Below are 26,784 nucleotides of genomic sequence, written 5' to 3'. Positions count from 1 at the left end.
AAATCTGCAGTCTGTGTGATACAGGTGACTGTGACTGGATCTCTCTCACTGTTATATTTTAGGTGTCCTGAACCCATTAGAGAGTGTTCAGGCCTCATTGGTCCCAGGCCTGGTGTGTAGGGACAAGGCAATTCTCTTCATACTCTTTGCAAAGCAGCATTGCTTAGCTCAGTAGCAATGGCATAAATATGAGTTTGGCGTCTCCATGTTTCTGCACCTGTTTCTGGGCTGTGAGTGACACAGCTGTCCTACGCACTAGATTTTTACCCTGGGTTGCTAGTTTTGTGTCTTGTCTGAATAATAGTTTACCCCTGTCTGTGTAAAAACCAACAAAAACTAAAAAGATGTTCTTATCATCATTGCATTCTGTGCCTGTTAGGCTGGATTGTTGTTGCTATTTATTGCAGATATGTACAAGAACTTTTCTTCTTTTCCTTGGGAAGTTTTAGAGAGACTTCCCTGGAGTTTTACTGCAACCAAACTGGTGTCTCATACAACTCTGGAGAGTACAAAGGACATATAATTCCTTGTTTATAGGAGCAGTGGATGATGGTAGATTCCTGATTGCCTGTCCACCTTCCCTGCAGTTAGGGGGGATTTGTTTTTCTGAGTTTTCTGTTCTTTTCTTTTGCTGGGAATAAAGCAACTGAATGTTGAGACAAAGGATGATCACAGTCTCACAAGCGGGCAGTTGTATGCTGCCCCAGCCCTAATGGGGGTGACATGTTAATGGCTTAGAACTGGAGTAATAGGAGTTTCTTCACTGTCTCATGTTGGGACAATCAACCCGACTGTGAGGCTCTGTTATTACTGTCTTCAGGGGGTGGGAAAGACACTGCAGAGACTGCCCATCACGCTGACCAAGATCGTCTCATTGCGTCCTTGTATTCCACCATCAGTTTGCATCCATCTGGTGTGTCTTGTCTTATATTTAGATTGTCAGGTCCTTGGGGCAGGGACTGTCCTTTTTGTTCTGTGTTGTACAGCACCTGGCAGAGTGGGGTCCTGGTCTGTGACTGGGGCTCCTAGGTGCTACGGTAATACACGTAATGATGGTGATGATGACAGGTCGTTTGCTTATCTAGTTGATGTTGCCTCTGTTACACTCTTCTGTAAGAAGATTTTGGCTACTTAGTATAGCTGTTTTTATAGCAATCCTCAGGAGCATTCTAGCCTCCAAAGCCTAGTGCTCTGTATGTTAACTAGAACCAAAATAGCTGAATTGATTTTAATTTACAGTTTTTGTTATTTCAGTGCAAATCTCTATGTGGACCCTCTTAATCTAGAATAAGAGCACCCACACAAAGATTTGCACCAAAATAATGAAAGGTGTGAACTAAAACAGATTTAGTTTTTCAGTTCCAATTTGTGGATAGAATCGTGGGGCTATCTGATCTCATTTACACAATGTAAATTCAGAGTAACTCCACTGATTACTAATCTATGTAAATGAGATCACAAACTGGCCCCCAAAATCCATGGTAAGAAAGAACAGGTGGCTAGGTCAGTTGCTACCCATACTTCAGCATTGGGTGTGCAGGAGTTAGCTCAAACTTTAAATCAAGGGATGGGGTGAACCAGTCACAATTGCTGAGCAAAAAACCAAGAGTGGTGATCTCTGGTAGCAACTATCTACAGAAAACATTTTTTCCCTTCATCTCTTGTAAAAATATTCAAGTTTAGTCACAATACAGACCTCATTACTTTCCAATTATGGACAATTAATGATATGGTGGTCTTAAAAAAATGAAATTGAATAATAATAAAAAGACACACCTCCCCCTCTTCACCTGTGCTTATATTCCATTGCCATCCATGTTTATCTATGCCTCCTGACAACATAGGGGCTTCTATCTCCTCTGAGGGCAGCATAGCTTCACTCTAGAGGCAGTGGGCAGTCTAATCTTTCTCTTGCACAAGTAGGGAAATGACAGCCTGTGACTTCAGCCCCACTGCATACAGTGGGAGATGGTAGCTGCTTTGGAAAGAGTGCTCCCGATGAGCGCCTGTGAAGATTTCAGTTGCCAGCATGTTTTGAGACACAGACTTTCAGTTAGGAAGAATAAAGGCAAAACGGACCCTTACTCCTAAATATTTCTTTTCAAAAATTACCTGTTGTCCCAGATCTTGTTGAGGTTTGCCTCTGCTAGTTGTTCTATAGATACAGCGTTGTTCAATATTTATTATACAGTAGTGCCTAGTGGAAGGCACAGTCCCTGCCGAGAGGCTCATACAAGCAACATAGACAAAACGAGGGATGGGAGAGGACATGGAGGTACAGAGAGGGGAAGTGACTTGCCCAGGCTCACCCAGCAACTCAGTGGCAGAGCAAATAGAACATAGGTCTCCTGACTCCCAGTCCAGTGCCCTGTCCTGTGGCCCATGTTGTCTCTCCCAAGCAGCTTTTGCCCCCTGCACTCCATTTAAACAGCTCTCAACAAAGTCTCTAACCACGTCTTCCCAGTGAAAGCTCACGCTCTTTTTCAACCTTTTGGCTACCTTCAACTATGCAGCCTTAGAAATGCTGATGATAGGTTCTGTAACTTTTTAAAACTTCTTTTGTTGGTGGTATGTGTATATCAGGTATTGTGGGTGGCTCAGGTAGCGACACCTATTGTTATGGACTTTTTAAGAAAATGTTTTCATGAGAACCTGTCTTACAAGAGGCGATTGGAAGAGCTTGGCTTCTTTAGCCAGGCTGAGAGCGGGCCTGTAAATATGTAGTGGTGGAGGGAGGGTGAAGAGCTATTTAAGCTGAAGGACAGTGTTGGCACAAGAACAAATGGATATCAACTGGCCATGAACAAACTCAGGCTGGCAGTTAGAAGATGGTTTGTAACCTTCAGAGGGGTGAGGTTCTGGAACAGCCTCCCAACAGGAGTTGTAGGGGGCAAACAACTTAATTAGTTTTAATAGACGGCTGGACAAATTTATGGGGGTGATTATATGACAGGGTTGCCTGGGTGGAGGGAAGGGCTCAGCAGCCCTGGGGCTTGTTTCCAGTTTGTCTTATGTTTCTAAAAGCTGATGCCTCAGGGTTTCAGCTGGCCACCTGCAGGAGTCAGGAAGGGATTCCCCTCCCCTCAATGCATTCTGGGTTGTTTTTTATTCATTTCCTCCTCCTGAAGCATCAGGGATGGCCACAGCTGGAGATGGGACATTAGACAGGGAGGGCCAGGGCTCTGAGGGGGCACCAAGCATTCTCTTGCTCAGGTGCATGGCTGGCTGGTTCTTGGTCACATGCTTAGGGTCTAACTGATCACCTTGTATGCGGTCGAGATGGAATATTCCCCAAGGTTAGATTGGCAGTGACCTTGGGGGTTTTTGTGGTCCTCTGCAGTGTGTGGGTGCAGGTCACTTGCCAGGATTATCTGGGTGTTTCTCACTTACTCTTTTTCCTCCCACTGCAGGGGCCTCAATCTCTGGTACACCTCAGCCCCTTAAAATCTCTGCCTATGGCACATAATAGTCTAGTCTTTTGTGGGCTGTAATACTTTGGTCTAATTTTGGTAGCTGGGTTTAGTGTATGGGTGCTGGGTGGTGTTGGTGGCCTGTGATATACAGGAGGTCTGACAAGAGGATCAGGTGGTCCTTTCTCGCCTTAAACTCAATTACTCTAAATTTAACCTCCCTTCAGATACCTGTAGCATATAAATTACTGAATTTTCAGACTTGAAAACTTTCTCCTCTCCAGATTCTAGCAAAATGCACAGCATAGCGTACTTCTGAACTTTATTAATAATATTATTTACAAAAATTTCCTTCCACAGCACAGTGATCATTGAAAGTATTCTGTTGTGTCCACTCAGCGCACCATCACAATAACTCAACCACACCAATATGCTAATAGTATCTCTAACACACTTTCCACAAGAACTGACAATTGCTGCAGCATACGACCTAAACTCCAACCTCTTAATTTGTTTAGTTACATAATGCATTGTGAATATATGTATGATGCATGTACGGATTTCAGTATTTGCAGACAGTTTTGTTTACTGCTCAATAAATCAGTTTTTTATACATAATGTGATCAAATTCAGATTTATATTTGGTTGGACAACTTTATAATGAAGATATTTATATTTTAAATTTGAAGAATAGTGCTCATCTTTTAAAAAGATTGTTTCCCTTCCACCTGTCCCCTCGCTCTTAAATTATCAGGCATTTTCAGCATAATGGATTTGAGATCAGGGTGGAACAGTTTAAATCAAGGTGATTAAATCACTGATTTAAATCATGCTGAAGCATTGTAAAATCAATTTAGAAAATTTGTGTTATTGTAGCTTCAGATTAAAATGTAATGAATTATTGTTTTTGAAATATCATATTTGGTAGGACATCTTATGTGAATTTCACAAAAGTGCTGTAGGCAAAATACAAAATGTGGCAAATTGAGGCCCTATCCTGCAAACACTTAAGCAGGTATGTAACTTTACACACATGAATAGTCCATTAATTTAAATGGGATGACTTGTGTGCTTAACATCGGGGTCTATTGTTGTATTTTTATTAACATAAGAACTTAAAAAGAATGGACCTACTGGGTCAGACCAAAGGTCTGTCTAGCGCAGTATTCTGTCTTCCGACAGTTGCCAGTGCCTGATGCCCCAGAGGGAATGAACAGAACAGGGAATCATCAAGTGATCCATCCCCTGTCTCTCATTCCCAGCTCCTGGCAATCAGAGGCTAGGGACACCATACCTGCCCATCCTGGCTAATAGCCATTGATGAACCTACCCCCATGAATTTATCTAGTTCTTTTTTGAACCCTGTTATGGTCTTGGCCTTCACAACATCCTCGGGCAAGGAGTTCCACAGGTTGACTGTGCATTGTATGAAGAAATACTTCCTTTTGTTTGTCTTAAACCTGCTGCCTATTAATTTTATTTGGTAACCCCTAATTCTTGTGTTATGAGAAGCAGTAAACAACACTTCTTTATCTATTTTCTCTACACCAGTCATGATTTTATAGACCTGAATCATATCTCCCCTTAGCCATCTCTTTTCCAAGCTGAAAAGTCCCAGTCTTATTAATCTCTCCTTATACGGAAGCCGTTCCATACCCCTAATCATTTTTGTTGCCCTTTTTGAACCTTTTCCTATTCCAATATATCTTTTTTGAGATGGGGCAACCACATCTGCACACAGTATTCAAGATGTGGGCATACCATGTATTTATATAGAAACAACATGATATTTTCTGTCCTATTATCTATCCCTTTCTTAATTATTCCCAGCATTCTGTTTGCTTTTTTGACAGCCACTGCACATTGAGTGGATGTTTTTAGAGAACTATCCACAATGACTCCAAGATCTCTTTCTTGAGTGGTAACAGCTAATTTCGATGCCATCATTGTATATGCATAGTTGGGATTATGCTTTCCAATGTGCAATACTTTGCATTTAACACCATTAAATTTCATCTGCCATTTTGTTGCCCAGTCACCCAGTTTTGAGAGATCCTTTTCTAGCTCTTCGCAGTCTGCCTGGGTCTTAACTATCTTTAGTAATTTTGTATCATCTGCAAATTTTGTACCTCACTGTTTACCCCTTTTCCCAGATCATTTATGAATATGTTGAATAGGACTGGTCCCAGAACAGACCCCTGGAGGACACCACTATTTACCTCTCTCCATTCTGAAAACTGACCACTGATACCTACCCTTTGTTTCCAATCTCTTAACCATTTACCAATCCATGAGAGCTCCTTCCCTCTTATTCCATTCCTTGTGTAAGAGCCTTTGGTGAGGGACCTTGTCAAAGGCTTTCTGGAAATCTAAGTACATTATATCCACTGGATCCACTTGGTCCACATGATTGGTCTTGGTCTAACATCTTTCATCTTAATGACACAAAATCCTTGTCACTTCAAACAGAATTGCTTCAGTGTTAACAACATGTAAATAACTTCTTTGTTTAGACCTTCAAGATGTTAACAAAGTTAACAGGAACTTTTTTATACACAAAGGCCAACGTGTTTAAAAATTGGAGCTTAAAGTTAAGCACCTACGGGTGGGATTTTCAAAAGCACTGGTGTACTATAGGAACACAAGCCATGGTTTCAAACCTGATAGAAGAGTATAGCCCAGTCAAAGCTTTTTTGATGTGTAGAAGTTCAGTACATTGGAAAGTGTTGTTGGTTGAAAATGTAACACAGGCTATTGACTCATCAGTTTTGTGTGTAAGTTTGTGGCGATCTCACAATAAGGATGTTATTGACGAGCTGGGTTTCTCATTTTCAATATAGATGAACATTTTAAGTGTGAGAATGGCTAAACAACAACTGTGAAACTGATTCTACCACTTGGGAAACTAATTAAAGAAACAAGTGCAGAAGATCCACTTTAGTGATCTAAGACTAGAAAGTGGGAAGAGAGAACTAGCAACACGGAAATAAAATAAATCTAGTTTAAACGTGATTTAATATTTTAAAAATCTTGTTTTTAATCCACTCTGAGATTAACATTTTTAGAAGAGTTGTGCAGGGATTATAGTACTGTAATACAAAATTACTCAACATAGTTAAGTCCAAAGCAGACTGTGAAGGGCTACAAAGGGATCTTACAAAACTGGGTGGCTGGGCAAGAAAATGGCAGATGAAATTCAATGTTGACAAAAACAAAGTAATTAACATTGGAAAACATAATCCCAACTATATATAGAAAATGATGGGGTCTAAATTAGCTGTTACCACTCAAGAAAGAGATGTTGGAGTCATTGTGGATAGTTCTCTGAAAACATAAACTCAATGTGCAGTGGCAGTCAAAAACGCTAACAATGTTAGGAACCATTCGGAAAGGAATAGATAATACAGAAAATATAATGCCTCTATATAAATCCATGGTACGCCCACACCTTGAATACTGCCTGCAGTTCTGGTCGCTCTATTTCAAAAAAATTATATTAGAATTCCAAAAGGTACAATGAAGGGCAACAAAAATGATTAGGGGTATGGAACAGTTTCCGTAGGAGGAGAGATTAACAAGTCTGGGGTTTTTCATCTTGGAAAAGAGATGACTAAGAGGGGATCTGATATAGGTCTATAAAATTTTGCTTAGTGGGTAGAAAGTGAATAAGAAAATTTTATTTATTCCTTCATAGAACGCAAAAATGAGGGGTCACCTAATGAAATTAATAGGCAGAAGGTTTAAAACACGCAAAAGGAAGTACTTCTTCACACAACACACAGTTAACCTTTGGAACTCATTGCCAGGGGATGTTGTTAAGGCCAAGGCTATAACAGGGTTAAAAAAAGAACTAGATACATTCATGGAGGATACGTCCAGCAATGGCTGTTAACCATGATGGTCAGGAATGCAGCCCCATGCTCTGAGTGTCCTGTTTGCCAGAAGCTGGGAAAGGACAACAGGGGATAGATGACTCAATGATTGCCTGTTCTGTTCATTTCCTCTGAAGCATCTGGCATTGGCCACTGTTGGAAGACAGGATACTGGTCTAGATAGACCACTGATGTGACCCAGTAGAGCCATTCCCATGTTCTGTAATAAAATGCCACAGTTCATGCAATTTTAGCTGTTGATAAAACAAACCACTTACCTTTTGTGACCTCCTTCTTCTTTAAATTTCAGGTTTACTTCTATGAATACAATATACATTCAAAACCAGTGGATAAGCCTAGGCAATGCCTTCCATATGCAGTAGTAACAGTAAGATTTATTGGTCAGAAGGTGGAAACTGACCCTCTTATCTCACCTGTGAGGTTTCTGTCTAAAGGATTTCCTAAGTATTCTGGTAAGATTCATTTAGCTACATGTCGTAACTGTAGGATGTTAAAAGGGATACGTGCATTGGGGAGCTAATTCTCTAAACAGCTTTATGTTATCATTGTTCTCCCTCTACAATGGATATCTCACCCCCTAATGTCAAAATTATGCTTTGCAGTACTCCATGCTACCACTTCAAAATGGAACAATATATTTCTCCCAGTTCCAGCTACTGATGGCAGCAAGTATGCAGAGGAGAAGGGAGTGCTTCCCTTCAGGTTCCGGGAGTGTTGCTGCATGTGTTATCCAGGGCAGTTGCCTAATTCTGAGAGGAGTGCTCAGCCTTAGTATTCCACTGTTCCTGCACACGACAGGCCAGGATTTTGCCGTCATACTTAAGTGTTGATTGCCGGAGGAAATCTATTCCAAGAGCTTTAGCTACAAATAAGTTAACTTATTTTTTATTGCTTTTGTCATAGCAAATATCAAATATTGATTTATTGTCTTTATAAGAGAAGATGATGCTTATTCTTTAACAGCTTGGATAGAAGTTAGAGATAGACTTCTAAGAGTTAAAAATTCAAGTTGCTGTTCAAATAAATGGAAGCGTCATCAAATATTTAATGCTAAATATCCAAAATATGTAAAAGAACTTAAAGTTAAGTGAAATGGCACTTGCTGTAAAGAATGGAGGAAGCTGAGATGAAAACTGTTTCTGAAATTTGGAGGTTAATGTAAAAAGATTGTTTCCAAAAGTACGTTTCCCCTGGGGGATTCTCCTGTGCCTGTCATGTATTTTGGCTGATTTCCTTTATGATTCTCTGCTGAGATACTTTTGTGTTACTGCTCCTGCCTTAGTCATGATTATCTTTCACTTGGATCTTAGACCCTGGGCTCTGGAATTACTGTGGAAAATAATGAAAAGGGAAAAGAAAAGAAGCCAGTTAAGATGTCTTTCCTTCCATGGGTTGATGCTACCAGGGGCTAGATTAGGTGCATAACTGCCACTCACAAAGCTCCCACTCAACTACCTGAACCCTGGTAGGCACCTAAACTCGCTTGGCATCTTAATTTTCATAGTGAAAATCCCCTAAACGCCTGTGTTTTCAGCCTTTGTGTGCGCACTGCCGCCCCAGGCCAGGCCTCTGGATGCTGAAGGGCCAGAGTGATGTGTGAACCTAACTCACCTGTGGAGCCCGATCCAGGAAGTGTGCTCAGACCTTGCCTACTGGAGCGGGAAGCCCCTACAGAGAAGCTTACACTAAACATCAGGAGAAGAGGAGGATGACTTTCCTCATAATTCATAGCCCAGTGGCTAGGGTATTCACCTGAGATGTAGGAGACCCCCCCCCCCCGTTTAAGTCCCCAGCTGCACATATAGAGAGACTGTGGGAGTACCACATCAAAATACCCCATAACCCAGTGGTTAGAGCACTCCCCTGTCAGGTGGCAGATTCTTGTTCAAATCCCTTCTCCGGTGGAGGGGGAACTTGAACCGTGGTTCTCGCACATCTCAGGTGAGTACCTAACCACTGGCCTAAAAATAATGAGGGAGCTCCTTCTCCTCCAATAGTGTGGGCACCTAGCACCAAGAGAGGGTTTGCAACTGAGAGTCCCAAGCAGAGGGAGGCACTACCCTGCAGCCCGGACTTAGGTACCTCTCTTTGTTAGTGGGGTGGGGGGTTGGCATCTCCCACTGGCTGTCTTAGGCAAGGAGCTGCCAAGTGTGCTGGCCTTTGTGTATCCCATTCTGAAGCACCTATCTCTCCCCATTCATTATATACGGAGCCTAGTCCTGCACTCAGGCTTTGTGAATCCCTGTGATTTTTTAGGTGCCTGAAAGTTAGGCATGGCAATAGTCAGCATCATTGCACCTAAGTTTCTTTATGAATCGAACCCAAAGTGTGGAGGGGATCCATCTTTGGTTAAAGTATTGAGTCACTGATATTTGATGTTGAATCCTTTATTGTTTTATAGAAGAGATTAACAAAATCTCTGACCAAAGCAGTAACTGCTTTTGGAGTTGGATGCATAACTGTACTTGGTAGTTGCAAGACTGCAGTTGTCAAGAAATTACTTGCTTAAGTGTACAACTTAAGAAGCAAAGTGCACCATTAGACACTTACATACAACTCCCATTGCAATTGATGGGAGTTGTGCATGCATATGCGAGGGCAGAATTTGTCTCCAAATGTAACGGAGGTGCACCTTTTTGCCTATAATTTTAAGCTAGAGACTTATGTGGTGGTGAGGAGAAGGGGGACCGAACTGGGTTCACTGATCAGTGACTGGTGACAATTGAGGACTTCTCTCCAGCAGGACTGCAAGCACTGTGGTTTATTTTTTTAAAGACTTAAAGGATATAGAAAGCATATTTAACGTATATAAAGGTGATCTTCAGTTCTTTTAAAAATAGTATTATATGCTCCATGCTCAATAACCGAGTAAGAGGGACATTCAATATGTTAACATAAATTTGCCCATTTTCTTTCTTCGGGATTATTAGATGCACACTCACCACAGATTCCTAGCTCCTGCTGATCATGATCTCTATCTGCAATGCACCTATTTAGTGGTATCTTAATGCAGACAAAAATTACATATGTGAACAAGTAGTCCACAGGATTGCATTCTGCTTCCTTTTCTCGTAAAAGCTGTTGAGGTGCACTTATATTACCTGAGGCTATTTTTAAAGCTTTCTTCTTCCTCTTTTGTAATTTCATTTCTGCCCATAGCAAACTGCTCCTGGTTTTGTATTGGGAAAAACCCTGTCAAAAAGATAAGTCTTACATCTTGATCTAAATGTGATGAGATCCATTGTCAGTCTATGTCTGGTGGGAGTTCTACCACAATGGGCTGGCTGCTTAGGTGTCTCTGACCATCGCTTCCACATATCAAGCTTATCACTAATAACTCCATTGGTCCAGTTGAGTGCAACCAGGTCATTGTAATGGAGAGAGCAAAGTGATCCCAGGGAGAGGCAGATTCCAAAAACCCTTAAAGCTCAGGGTTTTGATTTAGATTTAGCAATTGATAGGGAGCCATTGCAGGCTGCAGGGAGTCAGGATGTGTTCCCATTGTCTTGTGGTGCTCTGGGGACTGGCTGCAGCAGTATTCTACGTGCTATGGTGGTGACTCTTGAAGAGTAATGGAGGCCACAGCAACCTGCAGGGATAAAGGTATCAAAGTGTATGTGGTTAATAGCTTGGATTTGATTCTTAAATAACATACATATACGTGTAAATCAGGAGTAGCTCCATTAAAGTCAATAGAATTACAATGTTATTTAACTGATGTAAGTGGGAATTGGGCCAATGGTATTCTTTTAAATTTTTAATATTCTTATTTTATACTTACTTATGGCAGTAGCTCTCAATCTTCCCAGACTATTATGCCCCTTTCAGGAGTCTGGTTTGTCTTGCGTACCCCAAGTTTCCACTCACTTAAAACTACATGCTTACAAAATCAGGCATAAAAAACCAAAAGTGTCACAGCACACTATTATTGAAAAATTGCTGACTTTCTCACTTTTACCATATAATTATAAAATAAACCAATTGGAATATAAATACTGTACTTACATTTCTGTGTATAGTATATAGAGCAGTATAAACAAGTCATTGTATAAAACGTTAGTTTGTACTGACTTTACTAGTGCTTTTTATGTAGCCTGCTGTAAAACTAGGCAAATATCTAGATGAATTGATATGCCCCCTGGAAGACCTTAGCATTCCTTCAGGGGTACACGTACCCCTTGTGGAGAACCACTGCCTTATGGAACATGAAGTAAGAATATTATCACTGTTTTTTTCAATCTGGGGACTACCATACTTCTGTAGGGAACTCCTTCTCCAGTGCTCTCCACTGATGGTGGGTTTGTCACTGTCAGAGCAGGACCTTCTGGAGCATCATTGTGAGTAGGTGTAATCTGTGGCCTGTGGTTAGTCTGGCCTTCACAGACCAGTAGAAAGAAAAAAGTTTTAAAATTGCTGATGTACTTAATACCCCTCTGAAATCTCTTTGCTGAGTGTGCACCATATTGTGTTAATGTTGTTCACTTTATGCTTTTTCACATTTGTTAGGTCACTTTACAATCTTAACAAGAGTTTTAGCTTCCTTAGTAGTGCCCCTCTGTTCAGCTCAACAATTTTGCTTTGCCCCCAGTAAGAAATGTTTGGCTGTAGATAGAAGCGGAAGCAGAAATGCTATCTGACATTTTGCAAAACAGAAGGGTTTTTTTCTGTGATTTGGCAGGGTTGGAGTGTTTTTTGCTGAGTCAGGGGACTGTCATTTACAGAAAACTCTGACTCTACTTTAAAGAGGAATAAGAGGAGTAACTCTGGACCGCGGTGTTGGACATGAGAACAATATAATCATTATCCAGTAGGATTTGTATTTTGGATAGCTTCTTTCATACAAACTATATTCCAGAATGCCCTGCAGAGTTAAATAATGTGTAGAGTTAATAAATAAACAGAGTGAGAGAAATTGGGATACTAGAGGAACAGGAGAAAAGAGAGGTTTTCAGATGGGATTTGATGGTGCATCACTGAGGTGGAGAGATGCAGTAAGGTTGTTTTCAGTGGCATGTGCTGCGGTGGTTTTTGCCCCAATATCAGTGATACTGTCTGAAGGGATATAATAAAATAGGCGAGGAAAGTGTGAATGTACAGAACTAGCTTCCATCCGCTCGTAACCTGTGGTATGCATCTTAAACTGAGTTGCAGTTTGTTCAATGAGTCTCCCTCAAAAAATCTCCTGAAGGATGTTAAACAGTAGCTACTAAAGTTAGACATTTTTAAATAAGCCGGTGCAGATAACTTGCATCCAAGCTTTATAATAAAAAGCTGAATGAGGAGTTTACTGGACCATTAATGTTGATTTTCAAGAAGCTTTGGAACACTGGTGAAATTCCAGAAGACTGGAAGAAAGCTTATGCTATGCCAATGTTTAAAATGGAAGGGTAAATGGAATGACATAGGCAATCACAGAGTTGTCAGTCTGACATCAATTCCGGGCAAGATAATGGAGTGGCTGATATGGGACTTGATTAATAAAGAATTAAAGGAGGATCATAAGGATTTCACAATCAACGTGAGTTTATGGAAAATAGATTGTGTCAAACTAATTTGACATCTTTTTTTTTTGGATGAGATTATAAATTTGGTGATAAAGGTAATAGAGTTGATGTAATTATACTTGACTTCTGTAAGGCATTTGACTTGCTACCACATGACATTTTGATTAAGAAAGTAGAATGATATAAAATTTATATGGCACACATTAAATAGATTAAAATCTGGCTAACTGATAGGTCACAAAATGTAATTATAAATGGGGAATCATCATGAAATGGGCAAGTTTCTTGTAGGGTCCCACAGTGATTGGTTCTTGATCTTATACTGTTTAACATTTTTATCAGTGGCCTGGGAGAAAACATAATATTATCACTGATAAGTTTGCAGATGACCTAAAAATTGTGGGAGTGGTTAATAATGAAGAGGACAGGTCACTGACACAGAGCAATCTGGATCACTTGGTAAACAGGGTGCAAAGCAAACGAGGAAGTTTGTGTGGAAGGTTGTTTTTTTATGAGAGTATCCAGTTTTGAGAGCTCATTCTTAATCTTTCCCTGTTTGCTGTAGAGGATGTTGCTGTAGAGGATGCTCTCAAAACTGGATACTCTCATAAAAAGCCAACCTTCCACACAAACTTCCTTGTGGCTGGACTTTACAAAAACTAGACAAGCCATTTACAACACACACTTTGCTTCTCTACAAAAGAAAAAGGACACTAAACTACTACATGCCACAAGGGGCCACAACAGTGGTTCCCTTAACCCACCCAGCAATATTGTTAATCTATCCAACTATACTCTTAGCCCAGCACAAGAATCTGTCCTATCTCGGGGCCTCTCCTTCTGCCCCTCCACCCCCACGAACATGATACAGTGCTGTGGTGACCTAGAATCCTATTTTCGACGTCTCCAACTCAAGGAATGTTTCCAACACACCTCTGAACAACATACTAACCCACAGAGACCTTCCTACCAAGACTACAAAAAGAAGGATTCTGGGTGGACTCCTCCTGAAGGTCAAAACAACAGACTGGACTTCTACATAGAGTGCTTCTGCCAACATGCATGGGCTGAAATTGTGGAAAAGCAGCATCACTTGCCCCATAACCTCAGCCATGCAGAACACAATGTCATCCATAGCCTCAGAAACAACTCTGACATCATAATCTAAAAGGCTGACAAAGGAGGTGCTGTCGTCATCATGAATAGGTCGGAATATGAACAAGAGGCTGCTAGGCAGGTCTCCAACACCACTTTCTACAAGCCATTACCCTCTGTTCTCACTGAGGGTTACCAAAAGAAACTACACCATTTGCTCAAGAAACTCCCTGAAAAAGCACAAGAACAAATCCGCACAGACACACCCGTGGAATCCGAGCTAGGGTATTCTATCTACCACCCAAGATCCATAAACCTGGAAATCCTGGACGCCCCATCATCTCAGGTATTGGCACCCTGACAGCAGGATTGTCTGGCTATGTAGACTCCCTCCTCAGGCCCTACGCTACCAGCACTCCCAGCTATCTTCGAGACACCACTGACTTCCTGAGGAAACTACAATCCATCGGTGATCTTCCTGAAAACACCATCCTAGCCACTATGGATGTAGAAGCCCTCTACACCAACATTCCACACAAAGATGGACTACAAGCCGTCAGGAACAGTATCCCTGATAATGTCACGGCAAACCTGGTGGCTGAACTTTGTGACTTTGTCCTCACCCATAACTATTTCACATTTGGGGACAATGTATACCTTCAAATCAGCAGCACTGCTATGGGTACCCGCATGGCCCCACAGTATGCCAACATTTTTATGGCTGACTTAGAACAACACTTCCTCAGCTCTCGTCCCCTAACGCCCCTACTCTACTTGCGCTACATTGATGACATCTTCATCATCTGGACCCATGGAAAAGAAGCCCTTGAGGAATTCCACCATGATTTCAACAATTTCCATCCCACCATCAACCTCAGCCTGGACCAGTCCACACAAGAGATCCACTTCCTGGACACTACGATGCTAATAAGCGATGGTCACATAAACACCACCCTATTCCGGAAACCTACTGACCGCTATTCCTACCTGCACGCTTCCAGCTTCCATCCAGACCACACCACACGATCCATTGTCTACAGCCAAGCTCTAAGATACAACCACATTTGCTCCAACCCCTCAGATAGAGACAAACACCTACAAGATCTCTATCAAGCATTCTTACAACTACAATACCCACCTGCTGAAGTGAAGAAACAGATTGACAGAGCCAGAAGAGCACCCAGAAGTCACCTACTACAGAACAGGCCCAACAAAGAAAATAACAGAACGCCACTAGCCATCACCTTCAGCCCCCAACTAAAACCTCTCCAACGCATCATCAAGGATCTACAACCTATCCTGAAGGACGACCCATCACTCTCACAGATCTTGGGAGACAGGCCAGTCCTTGCTTACAGACAGGCCCCCATCCTGAAGCAAATACTCACCAGTAACCACACACCACACAACAGAACCACTAACCCAGGAACCTATCCTTGCAACAAAGCCCGTTGCCAACTGTGTCCACATATCTATTCAGGGGACACCATCATAGGGCCTAATCACATCAGCCACACTATCAGAGGCTCGTTCACCAGCACATCTACCAATGTGATACATGCCATCATGTGCCAGCAATGCCCCTCTGCCATGTACATTGGTCAAACTGGACAGTCTCTACGTAAAAGAATAAATGGACACAAATCAGACGTCAAGAATTATAACATTCAAAAACCAGTTGGAGAACACTTCAATCTCTTTGGTCACTCAATTACAGACCTAAAAGTTGCAATTCTTCAACAAAAAAACTTCAAAAACAGACTCCAACGAGAGACTCCTGAATTGGAATTAATTTGCAAACTGGATACAATTAACTTAGGCTTGAATAGAGACTGGGAGTGGATGGGTCATTACACAAAGTAAAAGTATTTCCCCATGTTTATTCCCCCCCTCCACCCCCCACTGTTCCTCAGATGTTCTTGTCAACTGCTGGAAATGGCCCACCTTGATTATCACTACAAAAGGTTCCCCCCTCCCCCGCTCTCCTGCTGGTAATAGCTCACCTTAAGTGATCACTCTCGTTACAGTGTGTATGGTAACAACCATTGTTTCATGTTCTCTATGTATATAAATCTCCCCACTGTATTTTCCACTGAATGCATCTGATGAAATGAGCTGTAGCTCACGGAAGCTTATGCTCAAATAAATTTGTTCATCTCTAAGGTGCCACAAGTACTCCTTTTCTTATAGCTGCATGGGAACAAATATTTAATAATGGGTTCTTCGGTCTAGCAGAGAAAGCTATAACATGATCCAAGTGCTGGAAGTTGAAACTAGATAAATTCAGACTGGAAATAAGGCGTACATTTTTAACTGTGGGAGTAATTAGAACCATAGAACCACAGGGTTAGAAGGGACCACAAGCATCATCTAATCTAACCCCCTTCCAAGATGAAGGATTTGTTGGCTCTAAACCATCCAAGACAGATGGCTCCAGCCTCCTTTTGAAAACCTCCAGTGAAGGAGCTGCCATGACTTCCCTAGGCAGTCTGTTTCATTGTCCTACTGTTCTTACACTTAGGAATTTTTCCTGAGATTTAATCTAAATCTGCTATGCTGTAGTTTTAAGTCATTGCCTCTTGTCCTGCCCCCTGTGGCAAGAGAGAACAATTAGGGCTGATATTCACTTCAATACAAACATATAACACTGTTGGTTTAGATTAATAATAGAACAAGTTTATTAACAAAAGAAGATAAAATTTTAAATGAGTTCAAGTATAAGAGATCAAGTTTAGAAAGGCTTACAAGCAAATTAAAGTGAAAACACACATCTAAAAGTCTAAAACTTAATTTAGCAAGTTTTGGTTCAAGGCTTTGTTTCAGATGGCCTTTCTCATCCATCATTTTCCAGCAAGACGGTGGCTGACCCTCTCCTTGGTCAGGATCTCTCGCAGAGGCCCAAAGGTGCTTTGTCATCTTAGGTGAAAGAGAGAACTTGGGTTCTCTGCCCCTTTCTTTTCTATGCAGCGTCGTTGTAGCTGTGCCAGTCCCAGGATATTAGAGAGACAAGGTGCGTGAGGTAATATCTTTTAGTGGACCAACTTCAGTTGGTGAGAGAGACAAGCTTTTGAGCCACAGAGCTCTTCTTGAGGTCTGGGAAAGGTATTGGGAAAGATACTCCACTCTATTGGGAAAAAGAAAAGGAGTACTTGTGGCACCTTAGAGACAAACAAATTTATTTGAGCATAAGCTTTTGTGAGCTACAGCTCATTTCATCAGATGCATTCAGTAGAAAATACAGTGGGGAGATTTATATACATAGAGAACATGAAACAATGGGTGTTACCATACACACTGTAACCAGAGTGATCACTTAAGGTGAGCTATTACCAGCAGGGGAGGGGGGAACCTTTTGTAGTGATAATCAAGGTGGGCCATTTCCAGCAGTTGACAAGAACGTCTGAGGAACAGTGGGGGGTGGAGGGGGGGAATAAACATGGGGAAATACTTTTACTTTGTGTAATGACCCATCCACTCCCAGTCTCTATTCAAGCCTAAGTTAATTGTATCCAGTTTGCAAATTAATTCCAATTCAGCAGTCCCTTGTTGGAGTCTGTTTTTGAAGTTTTTTTGTTGAAGAATTGCAACTTTTAGGTCTGTTATTGAGTGACCAGAGAGATTGAAGTGTTCTCCGACTGGTTTTTGAATGTTATAATTCTTGACGTCTGATTTGTGTCCATTTATTCTTTTACGTAGAGACTGTCCAGTTTGACCAATGTACATGGCAGAGGGGCATTGCTGGCACATGATGGCATATATCACATTGGTAGATGTGCAGGTGCACGAGCCTGTCAAGGTTCCTCCCCCACTCTGAACTCTAGGGTACAGATGTGGGGACCTACATGAAAAACCTCCTAAGCTTATCTTTACCAGCTTAGGTCAAAACTTCCCCAAGGTACAAAATATTCCACCCTTTTGTCCTTGGATTGGCCGCTACCACCACCAAACAAATACTGGTTACTGGGGAAGAGCTGTTTGGACACGTCTTTCCCCCCAAAATACTTCCCAAAAACCTTGCACCCCACTTCCTGGACAAGGTTTGGTAAAAAGCCTCACCAATTTGCCTAGGTGACTACAGACCCAGACCCTTGGATCTTAAGAACAATGAACAATCCTCCCAACACTTGCACCCCCCCCTTTCCAGGGAAATGTTGGATAAAAAGCCTCACCAATTTGCATAGGTGACCACAGACCCAAACCCCTGGATCTGAGAACAATGAAAAAGCATTCAGTTTTCTTACAAGAAGACTTTTAATAAAAATAGAAGTAATTAGAAATAAGAAATCCCCCCTGTAAAATCAGGATGGTAAATACCTTACAGGGTAATTAGATTCAAAACATAGAGAACCCCTCTAGGCAAAAACCTTAAGTTACAAAAAAGATACACAGACAGAAATAGTTATTCTATTCAGCACAATTCTTTTCTCAGCCATTTAAAGAAATCATAATCTAACACATACCTAGCTAGATTATTTACTAAAAGTTCTAAGGCTTCATTCCTGGTCTATCTCCGGCAAAGACAAAATGTAGACAGACACACAAACCCTTTGTTTCTCTCCCTCCTCCCAGCTTTTGAAAATATCTTGTCTCCTCATTGGTCATTTTGGTCAGGTGCCAGCGAGGTTACCTTTAGCTTCTTAACCCTTTACAGGTGAGAGGAGATTTCCTCTGGCCAGGAGGGATTTTAAAGGGGTTTACCCTTCCCTTTCTATTTATGACACGCCCCCCAAATCTCAGCTAGCGTGAAACACTGGCTGGGATTTCTTCCTGAAGCTCTAGGAAAACAGAGTTAATAAGACACATGCATCTCTAAATATACTACCAAGTACATAAAGACTAGCAATATTTTCTACATCTCAAGGACGATTTTAACCAGTTGATTCTGGGAAACTTTCACGGGAGAGTGCATCAGCCACTTTGTTAGAAGCTCCTGAGATGTGTTGGATGTCAAAATCAAAATCTTGGAGAGCTAAACTCCACCGAAGAAGTTTTTTGTTAGTTTCTTTGACGGTGTGAAGCCACTTCAGTGCAGCATGGTCGGTTTGCAGGTGGAAACGTCGTCCCCAAACATATGGGCGTAGCTTTTCCAGGGCGTAGACAATGGCGTAACATTCTTTTTCAGTGATTGACCAGTTGCTTTCCCTCTCAGACAGTTTTTTGCTGAGGAACACTACAGGGTGGAATTCTCGATCAGGTCCTTTCTGCATTAAAACTGCTCCCACACCACTCTCGGACGCATCTGTGGTTACTAGGAACGGTTTGTCAAAGTCTGGGGCCCTTAGTACAGGGTCAGACATGAGTGTCGCTTTAAGCTTGTTAAAGGCCTTCTGACACTTTTCGGTTCACTGAACAGCATTTGGCTGTTTCTTTTTGGTTAGGTCTGTCAGTGGGGCGGCGATTTGGCTGTAGTGCGGTACAAATCGTCTGTAATAACCGGCCAAGCCTAAGAAGGATTGAACCTGTTTCTTTGACTTTGGGACAGGCCACTTTTGGATAGCATCCACTTTGGCCTGTAGGGGGCTGATAGTTCCTTGACCCACCTGGTGTCCAAGGTAAGTCACTCTGTTTAGGCCTATTTGACACTTCTTAGCCTTAACAGTTAGTCCTGCCTCCCTTATGCGCTCAAGGACTTTTTGTAGATGTTCCAGGTGGTCTGCCCAGGAATCCGAAAATATGGCCACATCATCAAGGTAGGCGACTGCATATTCTCCTAATCCCGCTAGGAGACCATCTACAAGTCTTTGGAAGGTGGCGGGTGCATTTCGCAGCCCGAAAGGGAGTACATTAAATTCATACAGCCCGAGATGTGTGGTGAAGGCTGACCTTTCCTTGGCAGACTCATCTAGCGGTACCTGCCAGTACCCCTTGGTTAAGTCCAAGGTAGAGATGAACTGGGCCCGTCCCAGTTTCTCTAATAGTTCATCTGTGCGTGGCATTAGATAGTTGTCTGGGCGAGTTACAGCATTTAGCTTACGGTAGTCCACGCAAAAACGTATTTCCCCATCTGGTTTGGGAACTAGAACCACTGGAGATGCCCATGCACTTTCAGAGGGGCGGATTACCCCCATCTGTAACATATCCCGGATCTCCCGTTCTATAGCAGTTTTAGCTTGAGGAGACACTCGGTAAGGTTGGACTCTAATTGGGCGAGTATTACCTGTGTCAATGGAGTGGTATGCCCGTTCAGTCAGTCCTGAGGTGGCTGAGAACGTTGGCGCGTAGCTAGTGCACAGCTCCTGGATCTGCTGTCGCTGCATACGCCCAAGGGTCATGGAGAGGTTCACCTCTTCCACACCACCAGCACATTTCCCTTCGTAGTAGACACCTTCAGGCCACTCAGCGTCGTCTCCTCCCTGGGCTGTAAACTGACAAACCTTTAATTCTCTGGAATAAAAGGGCTTTAGAGAATTAATATGGTACACCTTAGGCTTTCGGTTGGAGGTGGGGAATGCTATGAGATAATTAACAGCTCCCAGGCGCTCCTGGACCGTGAATGGCCCTTCCCACGATGCTTCCATTTTATGGGCCTGGAGCGCCTTTAAGACCATGACCTGGTCCCCTACTTTGAAGGAACGCTCTCTGGCATGTTTATCATACCAGGCTTTTTGCTCTTTTTGAGCATCCTGTAAGTTTTCTTTAGCAAGGGCTAAAGAGGTTCGGAGGGTGTTTTGTAGGTTGGTTACAAAGTCCAGAATGTTAGTTCCTGGAGAAGGTGTAAATCCCTCCCATTGCTGCTTCACCAACTGCAATGGCCCCTTAACCTCATGGCCATATACAAGTTCAAATGGGGAAAACCCTAAACTGGGGTGTGGTACAGCTCTGTAGGCAAAGAGCAACTGCTGCAACACTAGGTCCCAATCATTGGAGTGCTCATTTACGAATTTACGTATCATGGCCCCCAAAGTTCCATTAAACTTCTCCACCATGCCATTTGTTTGATGGTGGTAAGGAGTGGCAACCAAGTGATTTACCCCATGAGCTTCCCAAAGGTTTTTCATAGTTCCTGCCAGGAAATTAGTCCCTGCATCTGTGAGGATGTCGGAGGGCCAACCTACCCTGGCAAAAATGTCTGCTAGTGCCTGGCACACACTTTTAGCCCTGGTGTTGCTTAGAGCTACTGCTTCCGGCCATCGGGTGGCAAAATCCATGAAAGTCAGTATGTACTGCTTTCCTCTGGGTGTCTTTTTCGGAAAAGGACCCAGAATATCCACAGCTACTCGCTGAAATGGAACTTCAATGATGGGGAGTGGCTGGAGAGGGGCTTTGACCTGGTCTTGGGGCTTTCCCACTCTTTGGCACACCTCACAAGACTGGACATAGGTAGAAACATCCTTGCCCATTCCCTCCCAGTGGAATGACCCCCCCCCCAAACGGTCTTTGGTCCTGTTCACCCCAGCATGGCCACTAGGGTGATCATGGGCTAAGCTCAAGAGCTTGGCCCGGTATTTAGTTGGAACTACCAACTGTCTCTGAGGATGCCAGTCTTCCTGGTGTCCACCAGAAAGAGTTTCCTTGTATAAAAGTCCTCTTTCTACAACAAACCTGGATCGATTAGAAGAGCTGAGAGGCGGTGGGTTGCTCCGTGCCGCCGTCCAAGCTCTCTGGAGGCTTTCATCTGCTTCCTGTTCGGTCTGGAACTGTTCCCTTGATGCTGGAGACATCAGTTCCTCATTGGATTGTGGACCTAGGCTTGGTCCCTCTGGAAGTGATATAGGGGATGGAGCTGTTTCTGTTGACTGTGAACCGCTCTCCGCTGGTGCACTATGTTGGGATTCAGGCTCCGGCTGAGCCTCTTGTGTCGGGTTATCGGCTGCTGCCAGTTCAGGGTCGGTGGGGCCCTCTGGTGTTGAGGTTGCAAGTACTGGATTCAGTGCTGGCAATGGGTCTGGTGTTGGTTGTTCGGCTGGTTCCGGTTCTGGGACTGGTTCCGTCTGGGTCTCTGGGACTGGATCCACTACTGCTGTTGCAGACATTGGTCTGGGGTCCGGGTCCATCACCTCTGACCGGGTCCTGATAGAAGTTTCCGGAACAGAGCTAGGCCTCACGGCTTGTTTAGCCTGGCTGCGGGTGACCGTTCCCACCCTCTTGGCCTGCTTCACATGATTGGCCAAGTCTTCCCCCAACAGCATGGGGATGGGATAATCATCATAGACTGCAAAAGTCCACGTTCCTGACCAGCCCTTGTACTGGACAGGCAACTTGGCTGTAGGCAAATCGAAAGAGTTGGACTTGAAGGGTTGAATTGTCACTTGGATCTCTGGGTTGATTAACTTAGGGTCCACTAAGGAAGCATGGATAGCTGACACTTGTGCTCCGGTGTCCCTCCACGCGGTGACCTTCTTCCCGCCCACACTCACAGTTTCCCTCCGCTCCAAGGGTATCTGGGAGGTATCTGGGCCTGTGGACCTCTGGTGTGATTCCGGTGCAATGAACTGTAATCTGTTGGGGTTCTTGGGGCAGTTGGCCTTTACATGCCCCAGCTCGTTACATTTAAAACATCGTCCAGCTGACGGGTCACTGGGGCGAGGAGGGTTGCTGGAGAACGGGGTGGTGGGACAATAAGGGGTCTGGAGGGTTCTTTGGGAGGTAGGTGGGGCTTTGGGCGGCCCCCGGTAATAGGGTGTGGCCTGGGGTTGTCCCTTCTGGTCTCTGCTCCAACTGCGACCAGTTTTTTTCTTCTCTGCCACCTCCACCCATCTGGCTCCAATCTCTCCTGCCTCGATTACAGTTTTGGGCTTCCCATCTAGGATGTACCTTTCTATTTCCTCAGGAACACCCTCTAAGAATTGTTCCATTTGCATTAGGAAGGGCAAATTTACTGGAGACTCACCATTTGCTCCTGATATCCAGGCATCCCAATGTTTCACAATGTGGTAGGCATGTCGGGTAAATGACACGTCTGGTTTCCACCTTAGGGCTCTGAACCTCCGACGAGACTGCTCGGGTGTTATCCCCATTCTGACTCTTGCCTTGGATTTAAACAGTTCATACTTGTTCATGTGTTCTTTAGGCATTTCAGCTGCCACCTCAGCTAAGGGTCCACTGAGCTGTGGCCTCAGCTCTACCATGTATTGGTCAGTAGAGATGTTGTACCCAAGGCAGGCCCTTTCGAAGTTTTCTAGGAAGGCCTCAGTATCATCGCCTGCCTTGTAGGTGGGGAACTTTCTGGGATGGGAAGTGGTACTTGGAGAAGGATTGCTAGGGTTTGTTGGGATATTCTGCTGAGCCTTTATCTTCTCTATCTCCTCCACATACTTCCTCTCTTTTTCCTTCTCCTCCAGTTCTTTGTCCCTTGCTTCCATAGCTCTCCTGTGAGCAGCCGCTTGGTGTTGTTCTGCCTCTTTTGCTGCCTCTTTCGCTGCCTCCCTTTCTTGTTCCTTCTCCTCCTTCTTCAGCCGCATGAGTTCTATCTGTCTTTCATGTTCCCTTTGTCTTTCCTCAGCCTGAAATCTGGCTAATTCCAGCAGTAGTCGAGCCGCGGATTTGGTCATTCTAACCTCTCTGTTTTTAACTAACTTTACACCCGAAGTTTAGAAATAAACAAACAAAACTTGGCTGTAAAATTTTGCTGTGCTGGAATAGAATACCTATTCTCTGATAGTGATTGTCAGCCTACAGAAAAAGACAATTCCCTTGTCTCTGCTCTGGGCCCAAATCAAAGCAAAAAACTTCCAACTACTTGGAAACCTGTTTACCCAGCCCAAAGAAAAAACAAGTTTCCTTTTTAAACTTGTGCTCCTTGTAAAAACTCAAAATCCAAAAAAAAAAAAACCCTGCCACTTTTGTCTCCAGGCAAATGGGTAGAACACCCCCCCTTCTATTTACTTTTAGGGGGAAAAAAAAAACTCTGGGTTGGAAGACTGTGAATTTCCCTGCAGGAGTTAAGTACCCTGCCTCCAGGCAAAGAAAACCTGCAATTCACAAAGATAATCCCCTTTTGTCTCTGCTTGGCCACAAAGCAGAGAAAAACAAGCTGCTTTCTGGACTTCCTTTCCAAAGGAAAAAAAAATCTCCTTTTTTAAAAAATCTGTATTTCTAGTTCAAAAAATCTCAACTGGATCTCAAAATGATTTCAGGTTAATCCCACCACTGCGCCACCATGTCAAGGTTCCTCCCCCACTCTGAACTCTAGGGTACAGATGTGGGGACCTACATGAAAAACCTCCTAAGCTTATCTTTACCAGCTTAGGTCAAAACTTCCCCAAGGTACAAAATATTCCACCCTTTTGTCCTTGGATTGGCCGCTACCACCACCAAACAAATACTGGTTACTGGGGAAGAGCTGTTTGGACACGTCTTTCCCCCCAAAATACTTCCCAAAAACCTTGCACCCCACTTCCTGGACAAGGTTTGGTAAAAAGCCTCACCAATTTGCCTAGGTGACTACAGACCCAGACCCTTGGATCTTAAGAACAATGAACAATCCTCCCAACACTTGCACCCCCCCCTTTCCAGGGAAATGTTGGATAAAAAGCCTCACCAATTTGCATAGGTGACCACAGACCCAAACCCCTGGATCTGAGAACAATGAAAAAGCATTCAGTTTTCTTACAAGAAGACTTTTAATAAAAATAGAAGTAATTAGAAATAAGAAATCCCCCCTGTAAAATCAGGATGGTAAATACCTTACAGGGTAATTAGATTCAAAACATAGAGAACCCCTCTAGGCAAAAACCTTAAGTTACAAAAAAGATACACAGACAGAAATAGTTATTCTATTCAGCACAATTCTTTTCTCAGCCATTTAAAGAAATCATAATCTAACACATACCTAGCTAGATTATTTACTAAAAGTTCTAAGGCTTCATTCCTGGTCTATCTCCGGCAAAGACAAAATGTAGACAGACACACAAACCCTTTGTTTCTCTCCCTCCTCCCAGCTTTTGAAAATATCTTGTCTCCTCATTGGTCATTTTGGTCAGGTGCCAGCGAGGTTACCTTTAGCTTCTTAACCCTTTACAGGTGAGAGGAGATTTCCTCTGGCCAGGAGGGATTTTAAAGGGGTTTACCCTTCCCTTTATATTTATGACAGAGCCTCTGATAGTGTGGCTGATGTGATTAGGCCCTATGATGGTGTCCCCTGAATAGATATGTGGACACAGTTGGCAACGGGCTTTGTTGCAAGGATAGGTTCCTGGGTTAGTGGTTCTGTTGTGTGGTGTGTGGTTGCTGGTGAGTTTTTGCTTCAGGATGGGGGCCTGTCTGTAAGCAAGGACTGGCCTGTCTCCCAAGATCTGTGAGAGTGATGGGTCGTCCTTCAGGATAAGTTGTAGATCCTTGATGATGTGTTGGAGAGGTTTTAGTTGGGGGCTGAAGGTGATGACTAGTGGCGTTCTGTTATTTTCTTTGTTGGGCCTGTCCTGTAGTAGGTGACTTCTGGGTACTCTTCTGGCTCTGTACTCACTGCACCTTCAATGGTCCCTTAGAATATGTGCTAACTTCTTATGCTAAACAATCTGTTCTACCTTGCATTTAGCTGTGATGCTTGGAGTACCTTTCCCACAACTGAAGGAGAGCTCTGTGTGGCTCAAAAGCTTGTCGCTCTTACCAGCCGAAGTTGGTCCAATAACAGATATACCTCACACACTTTGCCTTTCTTTTTGTAGTCCATTGAAATTTTTAAATGGATTTTTAAAATGAACTTTACCCCTCAAAGTAAAGTCTATTCAAGCTGTGAGGAAGGCGACATGGAGTCTTGTGATGAAGGAAGCTCTGTGCTCTTTCACTTGTGTTCACTGAAATGCAAATTGTTCTGTTTCCTGCCATCTCATCCCCTTGCTGTCTTGATGATCCTGTTTACTACTTCCATGTAAACTGAGGTAAACACACATTCCTTTGTTTAGGATAAGCCTGTTTAACAACTTTTGCCTAGGCAGGGGAGTCTGGTTTTGAACATGTGCCAATAATGTCATACAGAGGGATTTCATAACTTTATGTATAATTTTTCTACATACATTTCACCATGGTATTATTGACCGGAAGTAATTTTTCAAATGATACCTCACAAGGCATATTTTGTACACAGATTATGTACACCGTAGTATGTAGGATGTGAATACAGGGGTGCTTTGGGTCACAGTGGGCCCATAACTGGTTGAAAGATTATACTCAAAGAGTAATTATCAGTGGTTCACTGTCAACTGGTAGGGCATATCTAGTGGGGTGGTACAAGGGTCTGTCCTGGACCTGGTACTACTCAATATTTTCATTAATGACTTGGATTATGGAGTGGAGATTATATTTATAAAATTTGTGGATGACACCAAACTGGGAGAGGTGGCAAGCATTTTGGAGGACAAAATGTACTTTAGAATTCAGAATGACCTAAACAAATTGGAGAATCAGTCCAAAATCAAACAAGATAAAATTCAATAAAGATAAATGCAAAGTACTGCATTTATGATGGAAAAACCAAATGTACAAATATAAAATGGTGAATAACTGGTACGGCAGTAGTACTGCTGAAAAGGATCTGGGGGTTATCATGGATCACAAATTGAATATAAGCCAACAATGGGATGCAGTTGCAAAAAAGGCTAATATTCTGGATGTATTAACAAATATGTATGATATGGGAGGTAATTGTCCCGCTCTGCTCAGCACTGGTGAGGCCTCAGCTGGAGTAGTGTGTTTGGTTCTGGGTAACACTCTTTAAGAAAGATGTGGACAAACTGGGGAAGTCCAGAGGAGAGCAACAAAAATGATACAAGGTTTAGAAAACCTGCTCTATGAGGAAAGGTTAAAAAACTGGGCATGTTTTGTTTTGAGAAAAGAAGGCTGAGGAGGGGACTTGATAAGTCTTCAAATATGTTAAGGGCGGTTATAAATAAGACTGTGATCAATTGTTCTCCACATCCACTGAAGGTCAGACAAGAAGTAATG

General features: G+C 42.9%; 1 protein-coding gene across 1 annotated transcript in view; it reads left to right on the top strand.

The window, feature by feature from the left end:
• The window catches only part of TEX15 (testis expressed 15, meiosis and synapsis associated), a 98,478-nt gene that overhangs the window by 43,165 nt on the left and 28,529 nt on the right, over positions 1–26,784 (top strand). The window contains exon 6 of the mRNA XM_074950379.1: positions 7,593–7,755. Within this exon, the coding sequence (XP_074806480.1) occupies positions 7,593–7,755 (163 nt within the window). The remainder of the gene's footprint in view (positions 1–7,592; positions 7,756–26,784) is intronic.

The sequence above is a fragment of the Natator depressus genome, chromosome 4 (assembly GCF_965152275.1).
Source record: "Natator depressus isolate rNatDep1 chromosome 4, rNatDep2.hap1, whole genome shotgun sequence".
NCBI lineage: Eukaryota > Metazoa > Chordata > Testudines > Cheloniidae > Natator > Natator depressus.
Note: the sequence above shows the minus strand (reverse complement) of the source record. Positions and strands in the feature narration are given on the sequence as shown.